Genomic DNA, 11,947 nt, shown 5'->3' with positions numbered 1-11,947 from the left:
CGCAGCAGATTGCTAGGGCAATTAGCTTGCATAGGAAATTATTATTTTGTATATTACGAATTGATTATATAATTGGAAACTAGCCTGAGATTCAAAATGTATGAGTAAAAAACCATTGGTAACATAATAAATTGCTTCACGGTTGGAATCGAGTTTTATTTTTACCGATTTTTATCAAGTAAACCGTGCAACGTGAATCTATGTATTGTTGAACACTTATTGAACAAAATTAGTGTATTGTTCAATATTTTGTGATTGATTGTTTTAATTTATTAAGTATTGTGTTGTATGCGATGTTGTATCATGATACTACAAATACTGGAATATTTAAGTATTCAATAACGTTGAGATGTTATATAATATGTTAAAGGTAAGCTAGACGTTAATGGTGCTAAATCTTAATTTATTATTCGATATGAAAATGAATCTGGTCTCACGTTAAATGAGAATAAAATCATCTGAATATGTTAAGAAATATAAAATAATTAAGGAATAATAGTTTACTTCATCGAATAAATAGAGATTAAATTATTTGAAAAGTAACCCTATTCAAATTTAATAATTTTAATGATCACTTTAAAGTAATATTTTAAGTAATAATTTAAATCTACAAACAACCGAAAAAAGGAAAAATAAATAAACGTGTCCATATTTTATATTTTTCTGAAATGTTTATAAATGCTGCAGCCTATGAATAAACATGACATATTAAAAACGAGGTAATAAAAATAATTTGAAACCACATGTAATAATGTGGAATAAAAAAATTTAAAAATGATATGATGGTGCTACAATCGCTTATTAAAACGAGGTTACGTTTATCTAGTTCACATTAGTTTTTCGGATCTTAAAATACGTAAAGAAAAATTATGAAGGATATAATAGATAAAAATTTTGAAGAATCCTATCCAGATGTACATAGTGCAATAAAAGAAGCATCCTTTGTAGCAATTGATACAGAATTTACTGGAATACAATCGAATGATGGACAGAAGTATAGGTTAGCTTGATTCAATATTTGTCAAATAATTTATATATCAATCACATGTTTACATTTATTTCAGTTTTATTGATTCGTTGGATAAACGATACGAATCATTAAAGAAAAACATTGAACCGTACATAATAATTCAATGTGGTATTGCTGCATTTAAAAAGGTTCCTGAGAATAGTTACACTGTAAAGTGCTATAATTTCTATTTGTTACCAAGATCTGTACCATATAAAAATAGGCAATTTTTGTGTCAAGTATCTGCTATGGAGTTCCTCTCTCTACATAATTTTGATTTTAACCGAGTATGTCATCAAGATGTTAAAATAATTTAAATGTATTCTTTTCGGGATGAAAGTAATGGTATAAATGCAATTGTGATTATTTTAGTGTTTATCTGAAGGTGTATCATATATAAATCAAAGTGAGGAAGAACAATTGAAAGTGCATATAGATAAAGGTGATTTAGATAATAATTTAAAACATTTATCTTACGGAGAAGAAGATGATTTTAAGTATTGTAAAAATAAAGTCGAAGAGTTTCTGAAACAAACAGATAAAATCTCTTTTACATTACAAACTCCTTCACCTATTTTACAATATATGATGCATAAAGAGTTAAGGAACAATTTCAAAAACATTTGGACAATACCAGGTTACAAATCGGTATGTAAATAACTGACCAATAGAACTCTAAATTTTTTAATATGTACCAGATTTTATATTTCTTTCAGATAACAGTTGTACGAGTATCAAATGACATGCGTAACATGTTTGAGCAAGATAATATATGTTTGGAACAAGAACTGTTAGATACTTATATAGGATTTTCTAAAATATTTAAACTTTTAGTTACATTAAAGAAGCCAATAGTAGGACATAATATGCTTTTGGACTTAATGTTCATGCACCAACAGTTCTATAACCCACTACCACGTGAGTATCGTTTATTCTACTAAAAAATGTAGTGGGTATAAATAATTTCTTAGTTAATGCCAATAACTTAGTAGTCATAATAATATCACCAATAACTTAGTAGTCATAATAATATCACCAATAACTAATTTGGAAGACATAAACAAGATCAAACATATTTTCATCTAAACAATCTAAGTTTAATTAATATTCAATTGGTATTATTATATACAGCCACCTAACCATTTAACTAAATACTTAATAATAAAATGTTATAACATTGAAGGTGTGTATAACAATTAATAAACTTTAGAAGTGTTAATTAAGTTTAATTATATTTATTTCAGAGAAATATAAAGAATTCAAAAATAATATACATTCAATATTTCCACAAGTGTACGATACAAAATTTTTGAGCTATCAACTGAAAAAAATCAATAAAAAGGGTAAAGAAAGCAACAGTAAAACTTAACAATAAAAACATATAAATATAATTAATGTGAAATGTCTGACAGTTGTTTTTTTCAGTTAGTTGGAAAACAAATTCACTAAGTGGTACATATAACTATTTCAAGTCAAATGAAGGAAAATATTTAACATACAATGCGCCTAATGTTCTTATGCATCCTTCAAATGAGTCAAATACGGGTAATAATTTTTAAATTTGATTGTAATAATAAATATTACTTCAACTACATTTGAAAGTAATAAGATGATTTTATTTTTAGACGTAGAAGCTTATCACACTGCAGGATGGGATGCCTATGTTGCAGGATATATTTTTGTAAAAATAGGACATATATTAGCTGTAGAAAAATATGGACAGTATGTTTATTTTAATAAAAAATCTAACTGTTATTGACTGTTGCTTTTAATTTTCTAAACTTTAGGGGCTTGCAAAATCGAACAATATCATCTGCTGAATTAATGGGAAGCGTAAAAACGTTAGAAAATTGTATAAATGTAGCAGCGAACATTGAAATGTATTTGGTAAGAAAAACTTAATTGTCAGAGTTAATGGAATATATGAATTAATTTAATTTAATATAGGTAATAGAATATATTACCAAATAGTGATAATTTGTTTCAGAAACTTGATGGATATGACCCACCATTGATAAAACCACAATGGCTGCATGTGAAATCAAATTCATCATCCATAGATATGAGAGAGGTATGCTGGAGCATGAATTTGTATACTTTAATATGTTATATATATATATACACATTGGAGCTAGTAATTTTAACCTTTCTTTTCAATTTGAAATCTTATTATTAGATTAGTGAGAAGTTTTCATCTTTTGGACCCATAAATGTATTGCCTTTTACTCGGAAACGTGTTCTGGTACAAGTTTCAAGCCGTCAAAGGTTAGTATATTTTTTAATATTATATCAGATTTGTATCACAATTGCAAACTTGGAACTTGTTGCATATTAATTAATAAAATGTCAAAACTTTATATACCTATATAAACATATTAAATTAAGGTTTAATAGAATATCTTGTACGATTATTATTTCACGGAATGAAGAAATTTTTAATCAGAAGAATCTATGAACCACAAATAATAATGCATATGTAAGTGCTTCGACGCAGATAACTTGTACGGAGCGAAACAAATTTAAACGCGGTTGTCGTCGAGCACAAATAACCCCAGTGCAGCCTGTCGTACTGACATGAAACATGCTCAGAGGGAACTCATATTTTACAGTATGCATGGCACAGTATCCGGGTTAAGAAAACAATAGAAAGATTAAAGGGAGATATTGAGTGCCATGAATCTTGCGTATGATTCGTGACATATTGAGATTTCCGATGGTTGTCGAATGGGTGTGCTTACGGGGAGGATAGACACATTGTTAATAATCGTTTTATTTACGCGTTATACCTCACTTCACGCACCAGGCAAATATAATTAGGTATTAAGTACGCAGTTGGTATTTTAGTATGAAGCTGCTATGAAGTAAGGTGGCAGAACTATTTTGGATCATATCCAAGGGCAACCGCGTATACTCACCGTTGCACTTACAAAGTGTAATATCAGTGCATGTGATTTCATACGACGTAACTATACGTGCGTTTTGCCAAAATTTTCATCAGTCTGTTTCACCCTAATTATTCGCGAGATATTGTTCACGAAAATTCTCGAATGGATACATCAACTCGTGCGTTTAATGCGACGAATGGAAATTTATTCATTTCGAAGTTTAGAATATGCACTCATAAAATGAAAAAAGAACGCGTCTATCTTTTTGTAAAGTGCCATTTATATGATACGATAGTAGTCTGGGAAATAGATATAATATAATCACACCAGTTGTCAGTGGTGCATCAGCGGGGAAGCTATAAATATCAATAGGAAAGGTGAATGAACCAAAAATGTTCAAACACTCTACTGAGCATTAAAATTTCGTGAAATTTTAAATGATTTTATACACTGTTAGATGTAATTATTAGCTCATTCGATGTGTTTGTCTTTTATTTGTACTTAAGACTCATTCGTTCATTTTTGGTATAGATATATTGAAATACGCGACAAATGATATCCTGAAATTATTTCTTGCAATCGGTGTAATTAATGAACCGTTGAGATTATTTGAAGAATGCTGTTTCACTTTTGACTTCGATAAATCAGGTCCACCGGCAAAATTTCTAAAGAAATTATAAAAGATACCCTTTTCCTGATGAAACTTTGATGGTAAAATCATCATACGTATCCACAATAATCCTCACACGATCGAATGAACAATCGATCGCGTTTTCTGAATTCACATTGCACAGAATCACAACCCACCGTCAGTTAAATATCGGATTGAAGCGAATCCATTAAAACAGGTTTACTTTCCATCCCGATCCGTCGAAACAACGAGAACTTACATAAGAAGTCTCATTGTATGATACATTTTAACCAAATTTCAACGGTCAAAAATCCAATTTCTATTCCTTCTTCACTCCAATCCATTCGAAATCATTTGTTACGTTCAACGATCTACTTGAAACACTCACAATCTACTTTAAAATAATCACATTCCAACATGGATATTCCGTAATAATTTTTCCGTTTTCTATCGCCAGATCATTACGTAATTAACGATTCATATGTAATCCCTACAAAAATGGTAACAATAGATTATTTTCAGTTTCCTCAGACATTCATTGTAATATTCAAGTTTACACGTTATTTCCAAAATCATACCGAACATTCAATGCTTTTAAGATATCGATAACTCCGAAACAAAATCGAAACTAGTCAATTACTGAAACGGTAGTTCCAGTTAACCAGTTAACTGTGTTTGACGAGTACACGCGTCATCGTAAAGCTTGACACGATACCAGTTCTTTCAGCGACGAATTTTTTATTTTTTCACATAAACATGTAATTCGTCCTGCGTTCGACGAGTACGCGCTCCATTTTATCTTATTGCGCACAGAACGAGAGGTTTTTCCAACTAAATTCCACAGTTAACTGGTTAAATACAAATAAGAATCAAAACAAGAGTGTATAGTCAGATGCACAAAGTCGACATGTACCGAGTAAATGTTCGACCTCGATTTTCTCGAAAACGAAGACTCGCAGGAAACAATTTTATTCTATTTCTTCGACTCATTTTTACATGTAGCATGAACTAATTGATTGACCATGAGTCGCGGGACACCCTGTATAGTTGAAACATTCTCGGGTCGTTTTTGGAACTTATATAAAGGATCGAAGAACTTCCTCTCATTAGTTTTGTTATACTTTCTTTAGAAATATATTTAGTCATCATTCAACACGTTGAATAGGAGTCAGTGAGCTCAAACCAAATCGAATTACCGTAGTTCACTGGATTAATTATTTGGATATTTCTATATTACTAATAATGCTAACATCACAGTTTTTCTATTTTGCGTTGTTTCGCCACAGTTTACTGGTTAATCACAATTTCTCATGATCTGTATCACACAATTTCGATTTCAGTTGCACCCACGTTTATCTGGCAAATTCCTCGCCGAAAATATTCGAAAGCAACGTACCCCGCAGAACAATTGATAATAATTGCAAAATAACAGGCGTTCAATTCATTTCGTTCCTTTCTTAAGAACCAACGGACGTGCATTGTAAGTCAGGTCAGGTATACAGCGGTCCGAAGCCACAGTGTCTTCTGTTAGAGGCACAAAGGGTAGTATTCAGTCCGTGAGGCTCGTCACGCGGACCGGGGGTACAAAAGTCAGCTGACTTCATCATTCCCGAATTAGATCAAAATGAATTATCCGGTGCCCCGCTATCAAGTATGCATTTTCACGAGCGTGATGCATTCTCTTTTACGTTCACCATCCTATACAATTCACTCGCGGCCTACCGACGTTCATATATTAGAAGTATCAGATTTTCTTCGCCACTGGCATTGTTCCAAAGCCTGTATCGTTTCTAACCGACGCACTTTTGTTTAGCGCCGCTGTCGATCCGAATTATTCAAATCGCATTAACCGACTGTACGCATCGGAACTTCGTAAAGGCCGCTCCGATCGTTAACACTGGGCTTACCGGCATTTCTTCTACAGCTTACTCTATTGTTCCTGGAAGAATTCACGTTAACACATCGCGTGCCGGCTACTTTTCGGAAAACTGAATTGTGCGGATGGAAATTTTCAGTGAGATCAACTTATATCGCTGCACAAAAAACTCAGATATATTGTTGTGTAATGTATTTTAAATGGATAATCAATTTGAATCAAATTTAATATTTTCCCAAGTACTATGGCAATTAGCGAAATTGCACGGCTAAGTGTCTTTATATGAAAACAGGATTACTCGTTGCCAGTACGCAATGTTAACCCGTCGACCTACAATATCGTGTCAGACTGCGACGAACATTTTAATCTGAATTCGAAGTTTAAATTGAATATTTTGTGTTGTCAGTCGTTACCATTTTTTTCTTTTCTTACCAGATTATTAACGATGAAGTAGAAGTGTTTCGTTAGGAATATTTTAACATTTTCTAGTGAGATGAAGACGATACTTCGTGGAACTGTCGGAGAGAAATCACACAATACTATTTTATTTCAATATTTCTCAGATTGATTATACGAAGTATAATATTAAGTATCAAATTTTATATTTTTACTGTATGAAATCGAGAGGGGAGTGAGTCACCTCTCGAGTGCAAAGGGTTAAGAAATAAATCGTTGGGCAAGGGGTTAACCCTTTGAACTCTGTAGACTCCAATATTGATGATAATATCAAATATTTTAACGAATCAAAGAAACTACCCTAAAATTATTAGATTCTCCACACATCCGAATTTTGTACCGAGAAGGAAAATAACAGATCGAAGGAATGTTACAGCATTTTTCGTTTTCACTGGAGATACCATAAAAATTAGTTGCAGTTGCTGATTAATTACAAAACCATCGGGAGTGCTAAGGGTTAAGGAATAATTGATATGTTTACGAAATGATATTTTAAAAATCAGTACGCGTCGAATTGACTGGTTTCGGGAAGCTCGTTTAAGAGGAGACATTCTTAAGGGGAAGAGAAATAACTGAATAAGGGGGAGCGGAGACTGTTTGCGGTCGTTTATTGGTTTTATTAATTATCCAGTCCTTCGTTCTACGCTTTAAACAGAACGACAAGCCGGCGCGTTGTTTAACATAATCGATACGAAATTATTTTTATCCGGATGTTATAATTGTTGTCGCTTTAAAAATCTTGTTACAGGGCGCTCGACTTGATAAACCATTTTCAGAAGAGCAAGGAATTCCAGGTTACGAAGTACACCCCTATATGGCACGCTCATCCGACTAGTATAGCCTTGTGGTACGTAAAACGAAAGATTTTAGGGTAATAATGTTTTGTTCGCTGAATTTCTTGCAAACTTGCAAACAAGTGCATTCGAATAATGTATTAAAGATTTCTAATCGGCTAACTGGATACAGAAAATAATTGGCAAAGATAGGTACGTCGATTCCTGTCAAAGTTTTATGTCAACAGAATTCTCGATTCTTATTGTAAAAACGACAGTAAACGAGAATGATTTGAATTCGTGGATTTTAAAAAAGTGCCATTTCTGATATTCTCGAGATTCTACTCGTATCGAATGTCAAGCCTTCTGCTAATCTGACGCGAACAAATTAAGTGACACATTCATTAGCACGCGCTAACCTATGGCATCAATCACGGAAAATGAAATACCTTTTAATTTAAAGACACACAATAGCCGCAGGTGTCGGATGCCAACAAACAAACACTGACGAGACCTGCCAAACGTGATAATAAACAATATCGTACAGTAACGCCACTTTCTAATTTGAATTTCCAATTTTAACTTCACTCTCACGCTTCTCTGTTAAGTTGAAATACCGCTGAGCATCCTCTAAAATGATTTTTATACTCATACATATTGACCTGCACCTTTAAACGCGATCATTAAGTAAAACTAAAAACAGAATTTCACCCGAAAGTCCCGAATGCATCCAAATACATCAACTCTGTGATCAACGTACGCCATCACGTTGATCTCGCGAAGTCACCAGAGAGTCGAGTTTCATTTTCTAAGAGGATTAATTGAATTTTTAAGAAAATTGAATGAAGACTATTGGCTACGCCTTCGAGGACATCCATAGCCCAAGGTACTGGTCCAAATTCCGAGGGGACAGTTGAAATAAAGATCCTTCGTCACTCCCGATATTGTACATGAAAAGAAGATTTGTGGTTGTTCGTATAACGCGGTGACCAAATATTGTACAAGTATTACCGTTACATAATAAGTGTTTCAGCACTCGAGCAGCGTATTTCACAGGGAAGCCTAGCCGTGTCCCTACAGCGAGGCGGCTGCATATGATGCTCTCGGTGCATTAGGATCGGGCCGCGCTAAGAAGAATAGCGTTCTCGAAGTTTACGGTGCTTCTTAAACTTTTACGAGCATTTGAAACTGTTTTATTTTTCGGAAATACAATCTCAGTGTTGTCGGTAACACCCGTAGAACGCGCGTTAAAACGCATCTCGCGCGTAAATATAAAGTTGTCGGTGTAAGTGATTTAACGGCAGGCGACATTTACCGCCGCATAATTTACCGCATTATCACACGGTCCTAAAATTACATGGGCCGTGCCTCGCGTTCGGCGGTAATAATAATAACAATAATTGTTCCACGGTGGAAAGTGAGCGAAATCCGCCGGCCAAGCCCCGAGGTCGGAATATTTTACGATTGGAGCCACCGACGTTTTCCCTGACGGCCGGTCCCGTCTTTGTGGGCCATTTTCAGAGGCCACGCGATATCCACTAATTCGGTAACATTTTCGCCCGGTGTGACGTAATCGGAATTTTAAACGGGCCGGCCCGATAGGCGAGATTCGATTCAATCGGTGTTGGTGAACGAGGCTATTCGCGTTGTGTCAAGCGAATTAATGGCCGTTCTCAGCGGGCCGAACGGCTAGCTGCGCCTGCGAAATCTCTAATTAGCACTAAGATTGCCGTAGATGCATAAGTGGAGACCACGATGCCAATTGTTGCGAAGGCAGCGCGCATCGTGGCACCCATCGCGTTACCCAACACTAAGGTAAATCGTTGAAAATGCTCCGATTTCGATTGCTCCTCTTCGACGTTACGCCGAAACCTTTGCGACACCCTTATTACGCAATCGTCCCCGTCGCTGTGTTCCGTTCCGAAGGTAGGAAAGTCGTATTCCTCTTCATCGAGCCGATCGTTAAACGTGACAAACGTTTGAATGAAGATCGAGAGGTAAACTGGAACAAACGACGTTGAACGCAGTTTTTTCGAATGTTATTTATGGAAAGCTGCTTTTGATCGTTCATTTCGGATCAAGTAATGACGAGCGATAGGCGGTAGATGCATTTCGTGTATTGTCTTAATTTAAGAAGTGTTTCAGCCAGAATTTTTCGATCAGTTTTCCCGATATAAAAATATTAACCATAAGAGTTTCAATGGTTTCCGACGAATGGTACTAAAACAGATGAAATTTCTAAGCTAATTCCAAAGATATCTACACTAGAGTTACACAAAGAAAAAATTGCACATGATCGCACCGATCATTACCTTCGCCAAGTTCTTTCAAACGAAAATTAACAACCTTCGCCGTTACCTACACACGAAGAACAAAGTGTGCACAGTTGTATGCACAGTATGAAAACGATTCTTTTCGATTACAGGACCAGTATGCTGTTATCCGGCACCATGGTCGCCTGGATAGTCCACCGGATGTTCAAGAAGTCACACTGAAGTGATCTCGACTTACTTCGACATTAGTACAATAGTCGAGAATCGTGACTCCACATCTGTGATGCGTGCTGCAGATATAATAGAACTGCTCTTTTTACACTGTCAAATGAATTGTAAGCAGTAGTTTTCTACACGAGTGTCCTTAAAAAAAAAAGAGAGAAGACGGTTGATCCAGTGAGGACGCGAAACAAAGTTGACAACAAAGAGAAACAAAGTCTGATTCCGTTTCCGGACCATCGTTGTATTTTCTCCCGACACCGTTCCTTTATGAATGCCGGGCCGCGCGATCTATTTAAATTTTAGATCGAGAAATCATGAGTGGAATCTTTGCGTGAGCTGTTATTATTATTTCACGTTCGAGCCGAACGCGCTCGGTGTCGGGCCAGCGCTCGTTTCGCCAAGGAAGTGTTCCCCGCTGCCAAGCCTGTACTCTTTGAAAAATACAATTATCCCTGCCGCCGGGAGACGCGTCGATCGCCACGCACGTCCATCTATCATACCTTTTTTACTACATCTAGTGCCTTTCGTCGGCCGCGTCACGCCCCGTTCGTGCCAAATAACACAAGACGTCCGTGACGTCATAATTCGACGAGAATTCTTCGGAGACTTTCTTGTCGCGGTCCGCTATCGCTGACAGAAGGTGTTCAGTCAAAATCGTTTGCGCGGAGAGAATTACTTGTGCATGTATATAAAAGAAAACTGAAAAATCGACGATATTTATAGAAGCCATTAATGAAACAATAAATCCTCCCGTCCTTTTATCGTGTCGTAAAATAGCGTGCTATATGTACACGTCTGCCGAAGTGCAGAAAATTGTTGAACGAAATGACGACATCCTCTAGGTTTAATAAAGAATAGCTGTAGAAGTTATCGGAGAGGTTTCTCCGAGAGACATGTTTATTTTTATATCGTTGCTTGTTTATTTATTATTAGTAATTTCAATTGAGAAATATTAACATCGTGTTACCAACTGGATATCCATTTTTAAATTTTCTTTTACGCAACTTATTGTGTTCGTACAAGAGACTGTGGAAATAGAATATTTGCGCAGAAATATTGAAGTTCGAATAAACGCAGCCAGATCGACTGATAGTACGAAGGTTAAACGCTCTTTCGAAATCATTTTATCGATTCGGCTGCATCGCTCCGCGTTCGGTGGATTCTGGAGCAATCGTTGTTTCCGTTCTACAGGAATAACCGATTTGGCTATCCGACTCTCGAAATTCACAACACGAACGTCGCGGAAAATGAGAACGTGCAGGCAGCACGTGACAAAATATATCATAACTCGGTTGTAATCTTGGCTGACAGTCAGTCCGGAGATCATCGGTATCTCGGGGAGGCAACGTTAATTCAATTGCTGACGAATTACGACGGACACGCTCGGAAATCAATGAGATAAAGGGTGAGTACCGAATCGAAATTCTACGATCTACGTGTCAACGACGAAGTCACGGTAGGCATGAACAATCACAGTCAGCTTAAATAGAAACGTGCTTAATTAGAAACCGCGACGTTCTAACCTTAAGAATTTATCTTTGAAACTTCTCAAAGTTCCTCGATCTTCTATTGCAAGGGATGATAGCGTAATCTCAAAAACCATTATTCATTCTCATTCTACTTACACGAAAGAGACTGTGTTTCACATTCGAATCTTCCACTGTCAAACGTTACTTAAAGATATATATATAATACCAACCGAAAATCCTAGACAAGAATTGCCAATCTCGAGTGCATTGGCTCTCCAGTGAAAAAATGGTACTAAATCATTGATAATAATAAGAATCATAATAATAAGACGTTACATAATAACACATTATAT

General features: G+C 35.6%; 2 protein-coding genes across 4 annotated transcripts in view; both read left to right on the top strand.

The window, feature by feature from the left end:
• The first annotated feature begins 789 nt into the window (after positions 1-789).
• On the top strand, positions 790-11,031 carry LOC116424972 (pre-piRNA 3'-exonuclease trimmer). Of its 3 annotated transcripts, none has more exons than XM_031972079.2 (12): positions 790-1,000; positions 1,065-1,296; positions 1,382-1,657; positions 1,726-1,927; positions 2,254-2,352; positions 2,435-2,554; positions 2,635-2,731; positions 2,797-2,896; positions 2,997-3,080; positions 3,186-3,274; positions 7,606-7,704; positions 10,056-11,031. In XM_031972079.2, the coding sequence occupies exons 1-12, from the start codon at positions 870-872 to the stop codon at positions 10,123-10,125; spliced, it is 1,599 nt and encodes a 532-aa protein (XP_031827939.2). In that variant the 5' UTR covers positions 790-869; the 3' UTR covers positions 10,126-11,031. The 3 variants fall into 3 exon arrangements, with proteins under 3 accessions (XP_031827939.2, XP_031827948.2, XP_031827958.2); XM_031972088.2 differs by lacking the exon at positions 10,056-11,031 and adding an exon at positions 8,094-10,043; XM_031972098.2 differs by lacking the exon at positions 10,056-11,031 and adding an exon at positions 8,465-8,481.
• A 474-nt stretch (positions 11,032-11,505) lies between these two features.
• Positions 11,506-11,947, top strand: part of SERCA (ATPase sarcoplasmic/endoplasmic reticulum Ca2+ transporting SERCA) — a 68,487-nt gene continuing 68,045 nt past the window's right edge. The window contains exon 1 of the mRNA XM_031972042.2: positions 11,506-11,530. The gene's annotated coding sequence lies outside the window, so the exon portion shown is untranslated. The remainder of the gene's footprint in view (positions 11,531-11,947) is intronic.

This window comes from Nomia melanderi, chromosome 5, assembly GCF_051020985.1.
Source record: "Nomia melanderi isolate GNS246 chromosome 5, iyNomMela1, whole genome shotgun sequence".
NCBI classification, from domain to species: domain Eukaryota; kingdom Metazoa; phylum Arthropoda; class Insecta; order Hymenoptera; family Halictidae; genus Nomia; species Nomia melanderi.
Note: the sequence above shows the minus strand (reverse complement) of the source record. Positions and strands in the feature narration are given on the sequence as shown.

What these genes read in the sequence shown, in the direction of transcription:
- LOC116424972 (XM_031972079.2), top strand. Translation starts at nt 870, where the DNA reads ATGAAGGATATAATAGATAAAAATTTTGAAGAATCCTATCCAGATGTA. An exon ending in GCTGTAGAAAAATATGGACA is followed by an intron (nt 2,732 to 2,796) that starts GTATGTTTATTT and finishes TCTAAACTTTAG; the next exon opens with GGGCTTGCAAAATCGAACAA. An exon ending in CGAACATTGAAATGTATTTG is followed by an intron (nt 2,897 to 2,996) that starts GTAAGAAAAACT and finishes AATTTGTTTCAG; the next exon opens with AAACTTGATGGATATGACCC.